Below are 22,099 nucleotides of genomic sequence, written 5' to 3' on the forward strand. Positions count from 1 at the left end.
TTCATTCAGCACTTACTACAGAGATTTGGTGTGTAATGTGATGTGTGTAATGTGGTATTTTTATTTCACTTGCCATTATAATATGTCTAAAGTGCTTCAGACCAATGTTATTTTAGTGAGTGAGATACAGGATCATGAATCACATATTAGTTTTTAACTGCAGTGTTCTTCACAGTCAGACTTGGCTTCAGTGCTGTCTGGCTTTATATATATATTTATATATATATATAAAAAGTAAAAGTGCTCTTGAGTCCCATTCAAAATCAAGTCACAGTACTGGCATTTTCATGTCATTGAAATGAAATCTATTATTTCTCTACTATTTATTTCTCATTTACTTATCTTGTCTGCAAAATGTAAAAAATTACTGTGGAAGAGCTATTTCTGCTCCAATTAAAAATACCTGGCAATGCTCCTTGACAACAGACTTTTTGAAGGGGAATATTTTTGGATGTGAAGTGATAGAGACAGTGTCTAGATCTGAGTCAGGGGAATCCCAATTTATTTCACCATGTTGTTGATGAGTTATTAATGGACAGAAATAAGCCATGTTTTGTCACTTGCTTTTCAGTGACAAATACCTGGAGCATCTTGCAGACGAGCGGAGCTCTGGTGCAGGGAGGATACGGTCACAGCAGTGTTTATGATCCAAATACAAGATCAATCTATATCCACGGGGGTTACAAGGCCTTCAGTGCCAACAAGTACAGGCTGGCAGATGATTTGTACAAATATGAAGTGGATTCCCGCATGTGGTAAGTTGTTGTTCTTCTTTTTCCTGTTTACTGCCCTGCCAGTTTTGTTTGTAGTGAACAAGAGAATGGGTATTTGATGAGGGTACAGTGGTTTATATCTACCTGAATTCAGGATAGATGCTGTGCTCTTGGATCTCTTGTTTTTATGTCCCCTTATGAATAGAGAATGATATAATCAATATAATCAAGGCTGTGAACAAGCCAAGAAATCCATTTTAATCTATTGTTTGATTCAAGCTGAAAAGAAAAATATTTGATGTTTTTTTCTTGCTAGCCATACAGCCTGTGCATATTAGTGCATTTACTGCAGTCAAGCGAGTGATAATCCATTCTACAGTTAAGACTGTAAAAGAATTTCTATTATAACCCTATTTTCTTCTGGCTCTGTAACTGCTTGAAATGTTCATTTCTTAAGCTGAAATCTTCTGTGATTTATTGCTGCCAAAAGGTGAATTTTATTAAAAAGCTATAGCCACACTTCACAGCCTGGAGCAACAGAGATGAAATACATTGTCCTTAATTCTGTGTTTTTCTAAATGTTGATTCTAAAGGCTCCTGACTGTCTTTTGGGTTAACACATGTAAATTTGAGTCACTACATCTCTTATTGGTGTTAAAATAGCTTGTGTTTCTGCAACATCTGTTTGTGAGTCTGTACTGATGAGGAAGGTAATGAGTGACTAATTTCCAGCCCCCCTCCTTCCCACTCAGTTGTATGCACAGAAATAACCCCACTTCCTCTCTGGATTAATTTGATCTTCCACTTCAACCACGGAGTGGACAAATCTGGCTGAGTAGGCAGAAACTTAAGAAATGTGACATTGTTCTTCCAAACTCCTGCAGCACCAATTTTCTTTTGTCACATTTATTTTGTCAGTCTGGCAAGCCCTGTTGAACAAGTGGAGAGTGTAGGACTGTCTGTTCATCTCTATCTCTGCCCTTTTTTTGTGTCATTGACTCTTTCTTTTATTCTTGAGTGATTTAGGCCCTCTCTTCCTTGTTAAATCTCATGAGCTTCCCATGGGCCTTCTTCTTGAGCTCTTCCAGGTTCCTCTGGAACAAATCCTGTCCCTCAGGTGTGTTGATCACGCACTCAACTTGATGTCCCCTAGTGGAAGGGACCTTAAAACTCAACAGATTCCACCCCCTGCCATGGCAGGGACACTTCCTGCTATCCCAGGTGCACCCAGCCCCAGTGTCCAACCTGGCCTTGGACACTCCAGGGATCCAGGGGCAGCCACAGCAAATCTGGCAATTCCAGCCCAGCCCCTGCCCACCCTCCCAGCCAGCAATTCCTTGCCAAGATCCCAGCCCAATCTCCCCTTTCCCAGTGGGAGCCATTCCCTGGCTCCTGTCCCTGCAGGCCTTGTCCCCAGTCCCTCTCCAGCTCTCCTGGAGCCCCTGCAGGCCCTGCCAGGGGCTCTGAGCTCTGCCTGGAGCCTTCCCTTCTCCAGGGGAACATTCCCAGCCCTGCCAGCCTGGCTCCAGAGCAGAGGGGCTCCAGCCCTGCAGCAGCTCCGGGGCCTCCTCTGGGCTCTCTGCAGCAGCTCCATGTCCTCCTGCTGTTGGCCCCAGGGCTGGGGCAGCTCTGCAGGTGGGCTCTCACCTGAGGGAGGGGCACAGGGACAGAGTCCCCCCTCTTTCAACACAAATCCTCTCAGAAAAGTAGGAGAATCCTCCAAAAGATGACCCTCTGTGTTCAGTGCCATCAGTCCTACTGATGGAAGTTGAGATTGGTGGTGAGTTTGATTAGTGCTTCCCATGATTTAGTCTCCGGTGAGCCAGCATATTGTACAGATATTAACCTGTAGGGCTTCGTTTTCAGGAGCTGTATAGATCTCCTAAAATAGAATTTTTAGTTGTGAGCAGAGGTGCTGCCCAGTGTGAAAGACTTCTTTGTGTTGCTATAAAAGCAGAGTTACTACAAAATATTGGAGTCTTCCCAGGCTGACTATGTTCAAAAGACAAGTGTGAAAACTTGGGAATCCCTAGGGAAAGAACTGATGATTTGAAGATCCACAGCTTTGGAAAGAGGCTCTCATAGGTATATTTCTCCTATAAATTGGCAAGGCAAGTGGAAAGATGAGAATGAAATTACAGGTGGAATTGAACAATGTGGAATATAATTGTTAATCAGCTCATTAGGAAAAGTAGTCAGATACTATCCTCGCCCTCAAAGTGTTCTTCAGCTTGGATTTATGGAGTGTTTTGCCTTTGCCAGGTACTCAGCAGTCTCATTAATAGATACATTTTTATTTCTGAAGGACTATTCTCAAAGACAGCCGATTTTTCCGCTACTTGCACACAGCTGTGATAGTGAGTGGGACCATGCTGGTGTTTGGAGGAAACACTCACAACGACACCTCCATGAGCCACGGAGCCAAGTGCTTTTCTTCCGACTTCATGGCCTATGATATCGGTAAGTTCTTGCAGAAGTAATGACAACCCCCAAACTCTTGGCTGTTCCCCAGGAGCTGTCCTCAGTTTGTCTCCAGAATGCTGGTTTATGGTGGGAGTGTTATCCCAAATGCTGCTGGGCACAGGGATCTGCAGTCTGGAGGAGCTCATAACCTTGCTACAGAATTCCAAGCACGTGAGGGGCAGTGATTTCTAATTACAGACAGCAGCAGTTCCTTTGTTAACAGTTTGTACACAACCTTGGGCATTAAAAATTAGGTTTTAAACTGCATATTGTTACAGAATCATAAAACCATGGAAGCATTAAGGTTGGAAAATACCTTTAAGATCACCAAGTCCAACTGGCAACCCAGCACCACCACCATTTTTACCACTAAACCATGTCCTCAGGTGCCACATCCACGTGTTTTTATGAACACTTCCAGAGATGGTGACTCCATCACTGTCCTAAGCAGCTTATTCCAGTGTTTTGCAACCCTTTGCATGAAAAAATACTTCCTGATGTCCAATCTACATCTTCCCTGGCTCAACTTGAGGCTGTTTCCTGTCCTGCTATCTCAGCCATAAGTCTGTTCTGATCTTTTGATTGTGTTTTAATCTATGATGTGTCAAAAATTCAAGTTCTTAGGACAGTTACAAGCACTAGATCCTGCTGAAACTCCACCTGTGCAGTGCACTGCTTTATTCAATCATAAAGCCAAGTTATTAGGTTGCACTTGCTGAGTTTCAGTGGCCAGGAGAGGGCAGCATTTATTTGTGGATTTGGATTCCAGAGTCTAAGAAGAACAAGGAAGGAAGAGGTGAAATTACATAAAAGAAGGTACATACACAGATAATTCACACTGGGGAAAAACGCCCTTCTGTACTCTGACATTTTGCTCTCAGAATGCCCTGAATGTGTCTTCCCTGAAATTGTCCTGTAAACCTGAAATATCCAAGTGACTGTCCACCAAGATCTCACTCCTGGTTTGTGAGAGGAAAATGCAACAGAATACTTGGGCCATCAGGGTTTGGTATCCCTGTGCCCTTTTGCTTTCTGTTATAGCAGTCATTCCATCGTGCCTCCTGTGATTTCTAGCTACATCTCTCTGGAATCTTTGTGTGCTCCTAGCTAGCATTATTTTGATTTTTTTTTCGCTTATTTTGATTTTTTTTTTTTAATTGAGGAGTTAAAATGAGGTATTTGACGAGGTTGGATGGGGCTTGGAGCAGCTTGGTCTAGTGGAAAGTGTTCCTGCCCATGGCTCAGAGCTGGAATGAGATTGTTTTAAGGTGCCATCCAGCCCAGAGTAATTTGTCATTCTGTGGCAGTCATAAACAGTTTGATTTTTTTTAAACTTTGGTAGCAACTGTGATAGATTTTCTTTCTGCATTCTGCTATCTGCCCTGACCTATTGAACCCTCTGTCAGGTGTAAAACACAAATTGCATTAATTTGACAAAATATGCCAATAGTGATGTTCAGGTTTAGGTAACATGCTACATGACATGAGTGATGTAGTCAACGTCCCCAGTTCTTACCAGATATACACTCATGTGTGGGAGCTTGTATTGGTTTTACCTCACATGGTGGGTGAGAGGTGTTCTTGAGTCCCCTCATTCCTTAGAGAAGAGATTCTCAGCCTGAAAGGAGCAGCTTTTTTTGTTTTCTTTTCCAGAAATTAGGCCACTTCTGTTCTCTTCATTGCAGGAGCCATTGTGCATGATTTCCCTTATCCTGTGTGATTAGGGAGGCATTAGGGTGGTGGCCCATCACTTGTGTCACAGCAGAAATGCCTTTTCAGTGGTTCTTCATGCATGATCTGTGCAGCAATTAATGACCCTGGTCATGCTCCTGTTGGTCTCCATGGGAGTAAGCCCATATAACTCCCCTGTTATCTAACCCTCAATGTTCCCAAGGCAAGGCCAGTTGATACTGAGAGCCTTCAGTGAAGAGGCTTAATAATTGTCTTTATTCCCTACTTTTATAGTATACTCTCTGCCTGGTTTGCTAATTTTTTACATCTTCATGATTAGCCATCATGATTGATATTAATCACAGTGATGGTTGGAAGACTGGGGAGAAGTGGAATTAAATCCAATCTGAAAAAAATGCTTCAAAGCCAGGTCTTCTCCTTAACCTTTGTTATTAAAGCTTATTTTGGTGGTAACTAATTTTATTTAAATCATCAATTTTTTCTGGTTTTCCCTCCTCAAATTTCCAAGTAATCAGAGCACATGCACTGAGTATTGGGAGGACATAAAATCTTTTTTCTGTGTGGGGCAATGCAAACAGCTTGCACTGAGATGTGTGCTGGGGGTGAGCAATAAAAATTCTTGACTGCTTCTTGTCCCTTATCCTCTACTTGACCAGCTTGGGGCATATTAAATTCAAATTGTCCAGGTGCTGCCTAGTTTGGGAAGGTTTCAGGATAACAGTCCAGCTGTGTGCATGTGTTATGCTCCATTCTCAGGGCAAGCCTTTGGACTGTTGACATTTGGGTTGGGTGAGCACTTGGGCAGAGCTGTCTCTCAGTATTTTCCCTATTTTCTGCACACTGAAATGGCCAATTAGCTCTTCCTATCCCCAAAATTGGTCTCTCTGGCCTTTGTCAAAGTTTCCTGCTCTGCAGCAGCGTTGTGTGGAAAAATGCCTCACTTAATCCTCCACCTGCTACTTAGGTAAAGGTGTTGCTTTTAAATTGATCTTTTCTCCCTACAGAAGAGAAACGAAAACTTTTCTATTTACCCCATGAAAAATCTGATTCTGATGACAAGCACAGGCTGGATGGTTTTGTAGCTGATATGTTCTGTTTGAAGAGTGTATTTCATAAATCCCAGCATTTTAAGTTTTAGGTTAAGTCAGGAAGGAGAAGATTCTTGGTAGTCTCAGAATTACTTGGTTTCTCCAATATTTGATCTCTGGTTAAAAATGGCAAAGAAGCTTAGAAACCAAAATATTCCAGGCCTTCTATTGATCTAGAAAAACATTATTCTTGGCCTCACATAACACACAACTTGATGGCTGAAAAGTTGCAAATTGCTGTCCAATTTTTCTGAAGTCTTCTATTAAAAATTGGAACTGTCATATTTAGCTTGGAAGTGGTGCTGGGTTAGGTTAAATTCTTTGAAGATGGAGCAAATGACATGTAAAAATGAATTCCAAATTCACAATTTATCAAAGTACTAAATCTTTGTCTTCTGTCTTTTTTTTATCAGCATTCTTGAACAAAATTGCTCTGCATCTGTTGATTTATCCAAAAATTCTCCAATTAAATTTAGTAAAAAAATAAAACTTTGGGGTTTTTTGCCCTTTCAGTTTATCCATGGACTAGTTTGGTTTGTGGGCTTTTTTTTTCCAGAGGGTCACACCACTACTCAATGGTTCTATCTCATATTAAAGAGTCTTAGGAGTATTTGAGGGCCCTGTAGATCTTTACAGAAGATTGACTTTTCTGTCTTAATTGCATAAATTGCATCCAAGTGCCTCTGGGATATTGGCCCCCAAGGTGATCCATTCCCTTTATGAAGTTTAAGTGTTATGAATTGGACTGACTTTTCCTACTTCTGTTCCTTTGCTCAGTGGGTTAGATGTTTCTTAATTTGTTTTTTTTTCTACCATGCTGCCCAAAGAAAAAAATTACCTGAGAAACCAAGTGAAAAATGAAGCAGAACTTACAAATTTTATGCTAATAGAAAAAGATGGAATAATCTAACATTGTATTAAAAGAGGAAAACAGCCACAAATCTTTAAGCTATGATGAGTGAAAAATATTTTTAAAAACATGGATATCTGCCCTCTAGGAACATAATGGCAATGGAAAAAGTGAAAAAAAGATAAGCCTCTGTTCTCAGTGATACTGGTTTGGGGCAAAACTACAAATAATTCATGTATAAACAGATAAAACCAGAACTTGTTACATGGTGAAAAATCCTACTAGTAAAGGAGGAAAAAACAGTTTCTTCTTGTCCTGTTCCCTGGAGCAGAGCCCGACCCCCCCGGCTGTGCCCTCCTGGCAGGAGCTGTGCAGAGCCACAAGGGCCCCCTGAGCCTCCTTTGCTCCAGGCTGAGCCCCTGCCCAGCTCCCTCAGGGATTGTGCAGCCCCTGCCCAGCTCCCTCGGGGATTCTGCAGCCCCTGCCCAGCTCCCTCAGGGATTGTGCAGCCCCTTCCCAGCTCCCTCAGGGATTGTGCAGCCCCTGCCCAGCTCCCTCAGGGATTGTGCAGCCCCTTCCCAGCTCCCTCAGGGATTGTGCAGCCCCTGCCCAGCTCCCTCGGGGATTCTGCAGCCCCTGCCCAGCTCCCTCAGGGATTGTGCAGCCCCTTCCCAGCTCCCTCAGGGATTCTGCAGCCCCTGCCCAGCTCCCTCAGGGATTGTGCAGCCCCTGCCCAGCTCCCTCAGGGATTCTGCAGCCCCTTCCCAGCTCCCTCAGGGATTGTGCAGCCCCTGCCCAGCTCTCTCAGGGATTGTGCAGCCCATGCCCAGCTCCCTCAGGGATTGTGCAGCCCCTTCCCAGCTCTGTTCCTGCCCTGGGCAGGGCCAGGGCCTGTCCAGCCCCTCGGGGCCTTTGCTGAAGGATCTCAGGTGCCTGGGGATCTCTCAGGAAGAAACTGTTTTGTGAATTGTCTTTTCATTGTCCAGAGAAACATTTCTGAAATGGCTTTTTTCACTTGCAGCCTGTGATCGATGGTCTGTGCTGCCTCGCCCGGCTCTGCACCACGATGTCAACAGGTTTGGGCACTCTGCTGTGCTGTACAACAGGTGAGGGCACAGGTGTTCTGTAGGAATGGGCACTGCTGTGCTCTACAACAGGTGAGGGCACAGGTGTTCTGTAGGGAATGGGCACTGCTGTGCTCTACAACAGGTGAGGGCACAGGTGTTCTGTAGGAATGGGCACTGCTGTGCTCTACAACAGGTGAGGGCACAGGTGTTCTGTAGGGAATGGGCACTGCTGTGCTCTACAACAGGTGAGGGCACAGGTGTTCTGGGGCTTTGGGCACAGGTGTTCTGTAGGGGATGGGCACCAGTGGATGAGGAGCTGCAGCACAGGCTGAGGGTTTGGCACAAACCCCCTTGTTCCCTTTGGGCTGCCCCATCCCTGGAAGGGTCCCAGACCAGATTGGATGGGGTATGGAGCAGCCTGGCTTAGTGGAAGGTGTCCCTGCCCATGACAGGGAGTGGAAAGAGGTGGGATTTAAGGTTCCTTCCCACCCAAACCATTCTGTGAGTCCCTGAAAGTTTTCAGATCTTCACTCTTGTAATGCCTTTAGTATTCAACTGTTCCTATCAGCCCTTCTGTACTGGGCTAAACTGTCCCAGCTCACTTAGTTTTTTCAATAATTTGATTTTTTGTCATTATTTTTATATATATTTCTATTTTTTAGTTTTTTAATAATTGTGCATTTCAATGTATTTCACACCTCTTTCTTAGCTGCACTGACAACATTTATTTCCAAATCTGAATTTCCCTCATGCTTTTTAAAATTTGTCTGTGTTTCACTTTACACACCTTTTCCTGTGGGGCTGCTCTTGCTCAGGCACATGATGTTCAGTATTTGGGTGAAATCTTAGGTGAGATTTTGGCTGTTGGGCCTTACAGACTGTAGTGATATCCCTGCTTCCAGATGAACAGCTGTTATTGGATCAGTGCAACCAAGTTTGAGAAATTTATTTCATAGGAGTTCTAAAATAGAATGAAAATCATAATACAACTACTTAAGGTTTAACCAGAACTTCTCTTTTCAGCTGCCTTGGCCCTTCTTCACCATATTTTTAAAGGTGCACTGACAGACACAGATGCACAGAGAATTTTTGTGTAATGTTTTTGTGTAACTGTTAAAATTTAGTGTTTTTTCTGGTGCAGCTGGGATACTGTAGGAGGTTTGAAATCTCCCACTCCTCTCCATACAAATTATTGGTATGGGGGTTGTTTTGGGTTTTTTAGTTGACACAGTGACTCTGCTTAGTTGTTACCAGACACGCCAAGTGTGGTTTTCTTACAGAGGAGCAGAGAGAGTGACAGCAACAAATTGTTTTGTCACAGTTTCTGAACTCTGGTGTAATGCTGTGGTAGAATCTCCCCAATTTTTATCCTTCCTCTGTGTCTTGCCAGTGTGGATTACAAGGGGATCCCACATTTTTCAGCATTTTATGTATAATCGTGTTGATCAGGTCCCCTCAAAGTTTTGGCTGGAGGGGGAGATAGTTTGATGACCTTGAGTAGCTTTGACTCTGTGTTGAGTCTCTCTGGCTTCTCCGAAACAGTGAAATTTGTCTGACCTTTTCTTTAGTGCCTCCCTTAACCAAGAGCTATTTATTTGGATTTATATATGCTGGCACGTAATAAAACACTTTCTCAGACCTTAAATCCCATTTACTGGAGCAGTGCTCTGTCCATGAAAACAGCTGTGAGCTTTTCTCTCTTTGCTTCCATGTTGTCCAGCACCATGTATGTGTTTGGAGGCTTCAACAGCCTCCTCCTGAGTGACATCCTGAAGTTCACACCTGAGAGATGTGAGGCTTTTGGCAACGAGTCGTCCTGCCTGGGGGCTGGCCCCGGGGTCAGGTGTGTGTGGGCTCTGCGCCCTCCCCGCTGCATCCCCTGGGAAAAGGCAACACTGGCGCAGCAGCAAAAGGTCTTGGAAGACTGTCCTCCCAAGCCAGGTAGGTGTCTCCTTCTTTCTGTTCCCTTTTCTGGAAGGTGGGCAGGCTTTTTCTCCTTCCAAACTCCTCCTGTGTTAATTGTGTGCCATTCCAAGGTCAGGTTTTACACGGGGGGCTGTGGTTGGGCTTCCATGTGTCCTGGCAGCCCTTCCTCTGGCCAGAGGTCATGGAGATGTGGAAGTGTTTCTATCTCCTGCTCCTGAAGCTGCTTGTTCATGAGAGCTTTTTCCTACCCTGCTGCTTGTACTTACTTTTCTATCCCTAACAAGCATCACCAGCCAAGAACCAGGCCTGGACCATCATTCTGTAAATGTTTGCTCCAACAATTGACTTTGTGAGAGCCAAGAATTGGCTGAAGAGCACCATGGGGCAAGGAAGGGCATCTGGATCTGATGGAGTTATCCTGTACTCTTCAAAAGAGACAGCAGGGATACTGCTTTAGGAAAAGTTACTTTGTTTTTTTGGCAGGGGATTGGTCCCAGATGATCTTTAAGGTCCCTTCCAACCCAAACCATTCTGGGATTCTATGATTCTATGTATAGAGGCAGATAAAATCAATTAATGTTTTAATATCTGATTCCTGTGTTTCCCCTTAGGATAATTTTAAACAACTTTATCCTGATACAGTCATTATACAGCCCTTGATCCTGTAACAGATGTGCAGCCTTTAATTATTTAATAGAAACTGATGTAAGGGGACATTGCCTTGCTGGGCTCCCAATGCACAGTAAATTTTCACAAAACACAGGCAATAAATAATTGGAAAGATGAATGAAAAGTTTGAGCTTCACATGAAAATGCTCCACTTGAAAGCCAGGCTTGCAGGAAGATGGGCCTGTGCTGGGGGATGGCCACTGTCCCTGTGGATATCCTCTGGCATCACTTCCCTGGGCATTAACCTGTGCTTCCATGTCTTGGTGCATTATTTTCTGGTGGTGTGTTTTAGGGCTCCTTGGGCACTAAAAATGATTGCTGCTGTAAATAAAAGCAATCTTCTATCAGTTCAAATACATGAAAGTACCTGATTTTAGTTGCTAACAGAAAATCTGCAGGCACTGCTATTTGGTTGTGTCTTTTGCTGTAAATAATCAAGTTCTTAGAGCTCTGTCAGGAAATGCCTGTTTTTGGTCATGCAGGTTTTTTTCTTTAATAGCTGTAGACAATGAAAAATGTGATCAGATTACAGACTGCTACAGCTGCACAGCCAACACAAACAGCTGTCAGTGGTGTTCTGACCAGTGTATCCCAGCACACAACAACTGCACAGAGGAACAGGTAATGGCTCTTAACACTTCCCTCGTTTAAATTTACCCTTTGGAATAGCAAATGTCCACATTTCCATCTGTCAGTGTTATGATCCCTGTTTTGTTATTCCCAGTGCATATCTAGCTCAAAAGTGCTACATGTTTGAATTTTTTCAATTTGATCCAAGGGTTTTGCATGGTATTTTACAATGAATTTAGGAGGAATGCTGTGGGCAGGGGAAGAGTTGGAGGTTTTGCCGTGATTTGATTATTCATTAATCACATTTTGGGTTTGATATCAATAGGGCTTCCCCTAGAAAAAACAAAATAGCCCTCTTGTAAAAGCTTTAGTACAGAAAACATGTCAGGCAGTGTTTTGGGGGAATATCTTGGAAAACCAGTCCAGGCTGTGCCCAGTTCCACAGCTTTTGGATATATAAATTGCCTTGTAGAGCTGGACTGTGATATTAGTATTGTAATCATGGCTGTTATAAACCCACATGGCTGGATATCACAAAAAGTCTCACCTGTGCTATTTATTTTAGGTTCCTGTTACTATCTATGAGAATTGTCCTAAGGATAATCCTGCCTATTACTGTAACAAAAAGACAAGTTGTAAAAGCTGTGCCATGGATCAAAACTGTCAGTGGGAACCCAGGAATCAGGAGTGCATTGCTTTGCCAGGTAGGTACTAGTACCAAATTAACTCACTCCAAAAGTTGTTGCAAGTTTTTAAAAATTTTTGTTGGTTTTAACCCCAGATCTGTAGTTTTTAGTGTTAAGATGGAGCAAATAGTGCTGTTTAATCATAGCAGCTTTGGTATGACATTTAATTTGTAGTAAATCCAGCAGGTCTGCTGGAATATTTTTCATTCCCAGTTGTCTGAAGAGGACTATGATCACTCGTATAATTATTAGGCTCTATGTCATCTCTCCCTTTTCATTTGATAAAAGCTGTTGATAATAGGCTTCTGCAAGATATTAGATTTAATAATGCATGCTATTTAATTTAGAAACTAAAATTGTGCAAAAGCATAATGGCACATACTGGACAAATGAGGCAAGTAAGACCTGAAGTGTTTAAGGAAAATTCTCCTATTAGAGTGCTTCCAGTGGAGCTTACAGGAGTTGGTTATTATCCCTTGCGGTAATTTTTTTTTTATCCCAATGACTGGGAGAGAAATACGGGATCTTCAGTGATTAACATTTGTAGGTAATAAAATATAGAGAAAGGGGAGAAAACCCATGAGACAGGACATTTTAGTGGATGTGGAAAGGCTTCCCCTAGGACAGGGTAGGTCTGGACATGTCCAGGTCTGGTGTTTGCCAGTCTGCAGCAGTTTAAAAAAGAGGAGACTTTAAAGAAGAGAAAAACATCTCATCTTTGAAAGTGAGAAAAACATCTTTTAGGAGCCTGTTTTATTTGATATAGAAAAGGGGATGATCTGATCATATGTGTAAAAAGATCATCTGAAAAATTGACACCTGAGAGCTTTTCCATCTGTTATGTTTGAATTCACATTGGAAATGCCCATCAGGTTTTTTTCTGCAAGGGAAATAATTAATCACAAAGTGTAAGAAGTTCTTCAGTAGTGAGGTTGTGCTCCAGTTGAAGCAGGGATTAATCCTGGAAGTTGGTGCTGTGGACAGGATTAGTACAACAACCCTCTCCTGCCAAAAGGTCCCCTGACAAGTGCGGGTGAGTAGGTGTCTTTAAGACATCAACAAAATACAAATTCAGTTTTTTCCCCCTCTTTCTCCTACAACAGTTTTACTGTACAACATTGTAATAGGTGCTTTGATTACGTACGAATGCTGATGTCAGACTTCAGCTCCCCTGAACAGATTTCCTTCTCCTCTGATATTGTTATGTATCAACACTTCTCAGCACACCTCTAAGTCATACTGCCTTGGGATGGGGCTGTGGGTATTTCTTAGTGGTAGGGGTCATAGAATCATTAAGGCTGGAAAATACCTCCAAGATCATCATCATCAACCTCTGCCCCAGCCTCACCATAGCCCTAAGCCACAGCACTAAGGGCCATGTCTGCTCATTTTCTGAACACTTCCAGGGGTGGGGACTCCACCACTGACCTGGGCGGCCTCTTCCAATGCTTGGCAACAAATCCAGGGAAGAAATTTTCCCTGTTACACAACCTAATCCTCTCCTGGAACAAGTTAAGGGCGTTTCCCCTCCTCCCTGGGAGCAGAGCCCGACCCCCCAGCTGTGCCCTCCTGGCAGGAGCTGTGCAGAGCCACAAGGGCTCCCTGAGCCTCCTTTGCTCCAGGCTGAGCCCCTGCCCAGCTCCCTCAGGGATTCTGCAGCCCCTGCCCAGCTCCTTCAGGGATTCTGCAGCCCCTGCCCAGCTCCCTCAGGGATTCTGCAGCCCCTTCCCAGCTCTGTCCCTGCCCTGGCCACGCTCCAGCCCCTCCAGGGCTCTCCAGAGCTGCCCCAGCACTGGAGGTGCCCCGGCAGTGCCAGCACAGGGACACTGTGGCACTGCCCTGGCCCTGCTGGCAACACAGAGCTGGCACAGCCCGGGGGCCACTGGCTCCTTTCCCACCTGGGCTTATGTTTTTTAATGGTTTTTTCACTACCTTGATTGTTGGGAAGGTCACCTTTGTCTCTGGGTTTAGTTTCTTTCCCCTCCTTGTCCCCCAGAAAACATCTGCGGAACAAACTGGCATTTGGTTGGCAACTCCTGCCTGAGGATCACCAACGCCAAGGAGAACTATGATCATGCCAAACTGTCCTGTAGGTCCAACGGTGCTTTACTGGCTTCTCTCACTACCCAGAAGAAGGTGGAATTTGTTCTGAAGGAGCTGCAGAAGATTCAGTCTTCAGTGAGTGCCTCTCTTGTCCGTCCCTTGCGTTATAAAGCTGTGGCTGTGGAGAAGTCCTTGCTGGAGTATTGTGTGCTCTGTACACAATGGAAATGCCTCTTAACCAAAACCAACTGATTTTCTTTTGAAATTAAGTGTACCCTCTGGGTGCTTCTGAGCTGAAATTGTAGAGAATGTAAATGGAAAGGATAAACATAAACATGCACAGTTCCTTACAGGGATCACTTTCTGTGCTGAAATCACACCTGCATTTCCCAGGTGGAATACTGGACTGCAGCAGGAGCCCTCTGCTGGTCTGTGCACAATATTTGATAAATAAAAGCCCCTTTGGGGCACTGGAGGTGTTTAATGTAAAGTGTTATTTACTGCACTCAGAGAAGCTGCTGTTTAAAATGTCACCTTCTCACTCCACAGAGCTGCTTGGCTTATTGGGCGTTATTTGGGTGTCATTTAGTGGCAGGTGCTTTTTTGTCAGCCCCAGGGAGAAGTGAATTGGAATTTTTCTCTCTTCATGCATCAGTGAAAGAAATACATATTTTTTCCAGTCCCTAGGTGAAGAAGGGAGGTGTTCAGGGCAGGTTGTGTAGGTGGTGCTACAGCCCTAACAAAGAATGATGCTGTGCATCTTTTCTAAAATGCTGGATTTGCCTGGAAAGCTGCTGTGGCCTGATGGCGCATCAGAATAACAACTCCTGGGTCCCAGAGGCCACTGTGGGGGGAATTCTCTCTAGGAAAAATGAGGTTGGAGGCAATAGGATTGCTTTTTTTCAAGAGAGAACATGCTTCAGTACTTAAGACAAATATTCCCCTGTTAAAACAAGAACATTCCCTGCCTTGATACCCTTTGTAATTTTAAAGTGGAATTTCAACATTTACAGTGTTTTAGAGGGGAGTCAATTTAGCCAAGGAAAGGTAGGGTGCAGTTTAAGCAAGATTGTTCATTAAATCTTTTGTAGAATGAGGAAGCCAAGCCTGGGATACTGTAAAAAATACATGATTCTGACAGCTCCAGGTGTTTCTGGATATTCCAGTAGCTGACTGTAGAGTCAATTCCTGAAGACACATGGTAGCCCTTCCCTCATAGTGTTTAAATCTTTACACAGTGTAAAAAGGAATTGTTAATTTACAGGGTTCTTTTTCCACCTACAGAGTCCTTTGAAAAGTGAGCCTAAAGAGACTAGGAGCCTGTTTTAATGGATATTAGGATAGAATGCTTATAAGGTGGGAAAGTGTATCCTGAGGTGATCCCAGCAGGGGAGGGGGGACTCTGTCCCTGTGCCCCTCCCTCAGGTGAGAGCCCACCTGCAGAGCTGCCCCAGCCCTGGGGCCAACAGCAGGAGGACGTGGAGCTGCTGCAGAGAGCCCAGAGGAGGCCCCGGAGCTGCTGCAGGGCTGGAGCCCCTCTGCTCTGGAGCCAGGCTGGCAGGGCTGGGAATGTTCCCCTGGAGAAGGGAAGGCTCCAGGCAGAGCTCAGAGCCCCTGGCAGGGCCTGCAGGGGCTCCAGGAGAGCTGCAGAGGGACTGGGGACAAGGGATGGAGGGACAGGAGCCAGGGAATGGCTCCCACTGCCAGAGGGCAGGGATGGATGGGAGATTGGGAATTGGGAATTGTTCCCTGTGAGGGCAGGGAATTGTTCCCTGTGAGGGCAGGCCCTGGCATGTGGTGCCCAGATTTGCTGTGGCTGCCCCTGGATCTCTGGCAGTGCCCAAGGCCAGACTGGACACTGGGGCTGGAAGCACTGGTGGCTGTGCTGGGGGAGACTCTGCTTTGCAGTTGCTCCTTTTTCAAGTAAACTGTGTGTAGATGTTTAGTAATAACAATAAAATATGTTGGTGTTAGCATGATATGCTTTGTAACCCTGTTGTTGTTGGAAGCTGCAGCTCTAGGGTATAAAAGTGCATAAAATCGGTTTGAAGTAGGTGATGTTTACTTATTTTAGCAGTAAAACCATGTATTATATCAACAGAGCTCAAATGCTCCTCCCCAAAATGAAAGTGTGCCAAAAATAAATTGCCACTAGAAATAGTTGTCTTATAGGATCTTTATATTATGAATTTTGTGTCCAGCAACACTACTTTAGATTTGACCTGCTTCTTTATTTCTAGCCCAAAACTTTGACTCCATGGGTTGGACTGAGGAAAATCAATGTCTCCTATTGGTGCTGGGAAGACATGTCCCCCTTCACCAACACCCTGGTCCAGTGGCTTCCCGATGAACCCAGTGATGCTGGATTTTGTGGATATTTAGCTGAGCCTTCCCACCAGGGGTTGAAGGCAGCAACATGTATCAATGAGGTCAACGGCACTGTCTGTGAACGGCCAGGTAACAGCAGCTGTCTGCTTGATTTATATTTCCTGGAAGGTAAAGAGAATGCAATTTGTTACATTTTAAACCAGCTGCATTATGACTTTGCCAAAGAAAATTACTTCTGAACAAGAGTCTTGTGTATGTATTTCATGCAGGAAATAGAAATTTTAAAAATAGCTCACTATTTACGCTGTTAACTGTAAAATATTTGAAGTACATTATTTTAATTTTTTTTTTTCTTAATTGCATACCTACACGTGACATTTAGGGTAATTATGGTATGCAGCATTCTCCTGTTTCAAAGAAATAAAAAATTAATAGTAACTTTCTGATTGAATTCCCCTTTTTCTCCTCCCCTGCTATGTAGCCAGAGGAGGATTTTATCAAAGTTTGAAATTAATTGGCCAAGACGCTTTGGAGATATGAGAACTTTGAAAAAAACAATATATTTGCTTTTGGGAAAAGTCTTCCAGCTTTATTGAAACTGCATATCTTTTCAGATGGCTTGGTCTGTTAATTCTCCATTGTAGCTGATCATTTCTGAATACCAATTAATGCCTCTTTAAGTGTTAGGGAAGTTGGTTGATTAAAAGAAAAAATTAAGTACACTGCAGCAGTTGAAATCATTCTTTGTGGAAGAGCAGGATGCGAATCCTGAATGTGGAACCTGATCTCAAATTCTGTATGTTTTCACTTGCAGCACTTGGGTTTAAGCTTTGTGCTGGCTTTTATGGTCTGAGAACAGTCACTTGAAGCAAAACTTAAAGCATTGGCTCGGAGTACAAACTGCTGAGTTAGTTCAGTGCTTGTTTGATGTCTGGAACTGATCTAATCACTTAAAGCATGTGCCTGTGAGCTCATGTAAAACAGGGCTCTGCCCTGCACTTTGCTGGGGAGGGTAACTAAGGAATGCATCAGCAGAACTGCAGAGAAAAAGAGACCACTGCTCCATGCCCAGAGCAGCTGTGGCTGCCCCTGGATCCCTGGCAATGCCCTGGCCAGGCTGGACACTGGGCTGGGAGCACCCTGGTGGGGCAGAGGGAGGTGTCCCTGCCATGGCAGGGCTGGGCTGGGATGGGATGGTCCCTAGGTCCATTCCCAGCGGGAGCAGGGCACGGTTGTTCCTGGCAGAGCTCTGATGTTGTCCTCCCCACAGCCAACCACAGCGCCAAGCAGTGCCGCACGCCGTGCGCGCTGCGCGCCGCCTGCGCCGAGTGCACCAGCGGCAGCTCCGAGTGCATGTGGTGCAGCAACATGCAGCAGTGCGTGGACTCCAACGCCTACGTGGCCTCCTTCCCCTACGGGCAGTGCATGGAGTGGTACACCATGAGCAGCTGTCCCCGTGAGTCATGGTGCTGGGCTGGGGTGGGGGACAGGCCGTGGAGAGCCCTGAGGGGTGTGCTGGACATTCCCAGGATGGAGGGAACAAGGCCAGGCTGGGTGGGCCTTGGAGCACCCTGCTACACCCAGAGGCTCCTGCCCACGGAGAGCCCTGAGGGGTGTGCTGGACATCACTGGGATGATGGGGATGAGGCCAGGCTGGGTGGGCCTTGGAGCACCCTGCTCCAGCCAGAGGCTCCTGCCCACGGAGAGCCCTGAGAGGTGTGCTGGACATCACTGGGATGATGGGGATGAGGCCAGGCTGGGTGGGCCTTGGAGCACCCTGCTCCAGCCAGAGGCTCCTGCCCACGGAGAGCCCTGAGAGGTGTGCTGGACATTCCCAGGATGCTGGGGATGAGGCCAGGCTGAATGGGCCTTGGAGTACCCTGCTCCAGCCAGAGGCTCCTGCCCATGGCAGGGCGTGGAACAACGCCGCCTCTTTCCAACCCAAAACATTCTGCAATTGCCTGATTTTCAAATCCAAATCAGGGTTTACACAAGTGTTTTATTCTGAAGTATTGTCTACTTACAGACTGTAGTAGGAATTCCTACCTCATTTTAAAGAAATTATTTACTTTTTTGCCCCTTTTAGGTAGATGAGAGCAAACTGCAAAAGCTTCATGGGACTTTTGAATAGTGTGTTTTCCTTTCAAAGTGGAGTAAAAGGGCCTAAAAACTTAAAACAAAGTTTTAAGTTTTAAAAAAGTGAAGATGTAGGAATTATTTTATTTATGTTGAATTCGTTAGGAGCTGGGTGTGAGCAGGGGCATCACAAGTAGCTCAAAATGTTGCAAAATAAGAGATGAAGAAAATGAATTTAAGGAACATGAAAGTATGAACTTCCCATATTGCCAGAGGTCAAAAGTTGGAGGAAGCATCAGGCAGGAGATGAGTAAGCTAAAATAATGGAAAACAAACTTTTTTTTCTTTTTGAAGGCAAATATTGTCTATTTAAACATCAAAATAGAAAGTCTGCTTATCTTGCAACACCAAGAATCCAGAAAATATTTTTCAAGATGGTCTAGGGAAAGAAATATAAAAAGTTTTAGTATGTTAAGAGTTCATCACCCCTAAAATCCAATCCCATTAGAGAAAGGAGGGGCTAAAGGGTGGAATTTTATTTTCCTATTTGTATTCTATGCTTTTTGCCTCAGCTAAATAGTTGAAATAATAGCATGTGATACTGAAATGTGGTAGGAAGAGGCTCCAAGTGACTAAACTGGCTGGTTTTTAGCCTTTGCCTCCAGATGGCTCATTTGATCATCCTATCTATTTTAAATAAATCAGAGATGTTTTGTAGAGGGAACATTAACCTCTAGTGTTAGAAGGTGGTGTGTAATGGTTCGAAAAACCTGTGTGTGTGTTGTGCTGTTTTGTAACTCATTGACTATTGGAGCCTTTGTTAATAGTCATCTTAGATTCTAGAATAAATATGCTGATATGAATGAACATGTTGCTGTGCATATCAGAATAAATATTTCTAGATTTGATGAGATAAATATTTTGGTGAGATAAAAATACAGTTATAGAATACATTCTGCATTTTTTGTTGCCTGTGTTTGAGATTGTGCTTTTTTCCCACAATTTTGTATCGTGGTTTGTTTTTTTGTAGCTGAAAACTGCTCAGGGTACTGCACTTGTGCTCAGTGCCTGGAGCAGCCGGGCTGCGGGTGGTGCACGGATCCCAGCAACACCGGCAAGGGCAAGTGCATCGAGGGCTCCTACCGGGGGCCTGTCAGGATGCCCACCCCCTCCACGCCAGGGAAACACAGCCTGGAGCCTGTGCTCAACGTCAGCATGTGCCCTGCAGAGACCAGCTACAACTGGTCCTTCATCCAGTGTCCAGGTAAAGAGCAGCGTTTCACTGTCCTGCCTTTCCACTGAGTGCAAGGGGAGAGAGTTTTCAACACTGTGGTGGTGTCTTGTGTTCCGTCCTGTTAATGGAGGGGGGAGAAGAGCATGGAATATAAGTAGGAATTACACACTTGGAGATGATGGAAGGGGCTGTGAAGCAGCTGAACTGCGCATGTTTGCTGCATGAAGACATTTATTACTTGGGAGAAATTTTTCCTTTCGCTACAGATCTTTACGAGATTTTAACTTTTGTTTGTTTATTTATTTTAAGTCTGTTTGAAAGGAAGGCACATCTTCCTTTGAAGGTCATTTTAAGTGTCAATAATGCTTAGTATGATTTTTAACTAATGTTTTTGACACAAAACCAACACTTCTGTCACCGACATTTTTTCATAAAAATCCTTTCTTTGGGATTTTTCCTCTTCTGGGAAGCTGAGGCCCCAGGAAGAGAATGTAAACAATGGTTCTCTGCTGCTGTGGAATGCAACAGGTGCAGCTGTGATTGGTCTTCTGTGAGTGTTTGAATTTGCTGACCACTCACAGGAGAATTGTCCTTGTTTTCTGCTTGGACATAGAACTATTGTTATTGATTCGTATTCTATTCTTAGCTTAGCAAACTTCTGAACTTTTCTCTCTATTTCCTTATAGTATAGTCTTAATGTATTATATATCATAAATTAATAAATCCAGCCTTCTGATCATGAAGCCAAGATTCTCGTCTCTCTCACCCTGAAAAACCCTTGCAAAGCCATGTAACACACTCCCCTCTCTGTTCCTTGTAAATCCCTCCCACCAGCAGCTTCCAGTACAATGTGCATGTAGTGTTTTGCAGTTCAGTTTTCAGTGTGTTGCTCTAAATTCCATTTTTTGATGTACACCAGTCTTTGGGCCCATGTATCGCTAGCAAGAGACGAGAAGCTCTGGGGAAGGTGCATGAAATGGTTTCATTTGTCCCCTGCCCAGCACAGCCTCCGGGGGTCTCTGAGGGCTGTGTTTGAGCCCCTGCACTCAGAGGGGCTTTTCCTGTTTGCTTTTCCCACAGCGTGCCAGTGTAACGGGCACAGCCGGTGTGTGAACGAGAGCGTCTGTGAGAAGTGTGAGAACCTGACCACGGGCAGGCACTGTGAGACCTGCATCTCGGGCTACTACGGGGACCCCACCAACGGGGGCACCTGCCAGCGTAAGTGCAGCCCCGAGGCTCCCGCTCTGCTCAGTCCTCTGCTGGCCTAGCACAAATTACATCCTGATAATTCATGCTTTCTTTCCTGTGGGTGAGGCTCAATTCTTGTTTCTTCAAATCAAAGACACCCAGACTGCTGAGTGGAATAGCTTTCACTGCATGCATGTAAAGATGATTTTATGGCCTCCTTTCTAAACTTGGAATGACCACAATGAAAAATGTCTGTATTTTAGTGTTTGATGATCCTGTATTTAAAAGAAACAGTGTTGATCCAAATGTCTTGAACAAATTTCTGCTTATCTAAGTTTCACCTTCTATTCCTTTTGGTTAATGTGTTCTGTGTTTATAGTTAAAATTGTCTGCTTCATAAAGGCTTGCAGTGTTTCACTGAAGACTTGGCTGGATTTCAGTTGAGGATTAGGAGAGCCCTGTTAAAATTGCATTTCAGTTTGTAAAGTGCTTTGGGACTCTTTGGCACAAAGAACCATTTTCAGCTGTGCAAGATCCTGTTAACAAACTGGGAAAAAGTCTTCCTTGAAAGAGCAATGCATTTAATATTGACAAATATACATGGAAGACTTGGAGTTTTGACCTGCAACCTTGTGGTGTAGTTTTGAACTGCTGTGAATTTTTCAGTGCTCTGGCATGGGGAGACCAACTGTAAACGAGAGACCAGGTGTGAGAGGTGCAGAAGTGAGGGAAGGTGTTTCTTGCTCCTAAGAGATTTAATCAAAGAATCATCAAATGGTTTGGGTTGGAAGGGACCATAAAACTCATTCCAATTCCCTGCCATGGCAGGGACACCTCCTACTGTCCCAGGCTGCTCCCAGCCCCAATGTCCAGTCTGGCCTTGGGCACTGCCAGGGATCCAGGGGCAGCCCCAGCTGCTCTGGGCACCCTGTGCCAGGGCCTGCCCACCCTGCCAGGGAACAATTCCCCATTCCCAATATCTCATCCAGCCCTGCCCTCTGGCAGTGGGAGCCATTCCCTGGCTCCTGTCCCTCTGTCCCTTGTCCCCAGTCCCTCTGCAGCTCTCCTGGAGCCCCTGCAGGCCCTGCCAGGGGCTCTGAGCTCTGCCTGGAGCCTTCCCTTCTCCAGGGGAACATTCCCAGCCCTGCCAGCCTGGCTCCAGAGCAGAGGGGCTCCAGCCCTGCAGCAGCTCCGGGGCCTCCTCTGGGCTCTCTGCAGCAGCTCCACGTCCTCCTGCTGTTGGCCCCAGGGCTGGGGCAGCTCTGCAGGTGGGCTCTCACCTGAGGGAGGGGCACAGGGACACAATTCCCACCTTGCCTTTGCCATCAGCCCAGGCACGGGGGGGCTCTGGGCTGGGTCGTGTCCAGCTCTCACCCAGCAGCACCCCCAGGTCCTTCTCCCCAGGGCTGCTCTCCAGCCCTTCCCCACCCATCCTGTGCTTGTGCTCTGCCTTGCTCCAGCCCCATGCAGGACCTTGCACTTGGCCTTGTGTAACTTCATGAGGTT

The 22,099-nt window shown here is 45.1% G+C and overlaps 1 protein-coding gene across 1 annotated transcript in view; it reads left to right on the plus strand.

The window, feature by feature from the left end:
• The window catches only part of ATRN (attractin), a 154,266-nt gene that overhangs the window by 55,945 nt on the left and 76,222 nt on the right, over positions 1-22,099 (plus strand). The window contains exons 9-19 of the mRNA XM_063157763.1: positions 572-755; positions 3,019-3,173; positions 7,828-7,912; positions 9,594-9,814; positions 10,968-11,089; positions 11,604-11,742; positions 13,721-13,902; positions 16,008-16,224; positions 17,366-17,551; positions 19,202-19,435; positions 20,486-20,623. Of these exons, the coding sequence (XP_063013833.1) occupies positions 572-755; positions 3,019-3,173; positions 7,828-7,912; positions 9,594-9,814; positions 10,968-11,089; positions 11,604-11,742; positions 13,721-13,902; positions 16,008-16,224; positions 17,366-17,551; positions 19,202-19,435; positions 20,486-20,623 (1,863 nt within the window). The remainder of the gene's footprint in view (positions 1-571; positions 756-3,018; positions 3,174-7,827; positions 7,913-9,593; positions 9,815-10,967; positions 11,090-11,603; positions 11,743-13,720; positions 13,903-16,007; positions 16,225-17,365; positions 17,552-19,201; positions 19,436-20,485; positions 20,624-22,099) is intronic.

The sequence above is a fragment of the Melospiza melodia genome, chromosome 5, assembly GCF_035770615.1.
Source record: "Melospiza melodia melodia isolate bMelMel2 chromosome 5, bMelMel2.pri, whole genome shotgun sequence".
In the NCBI taxonomy this organism is placed as follows: domain Eukaryota; kingdom Metazoa; phylum Chordata; class Aves; order Passeriformes; family Passerellidae; genus Melospiza; species Melospiza melodia.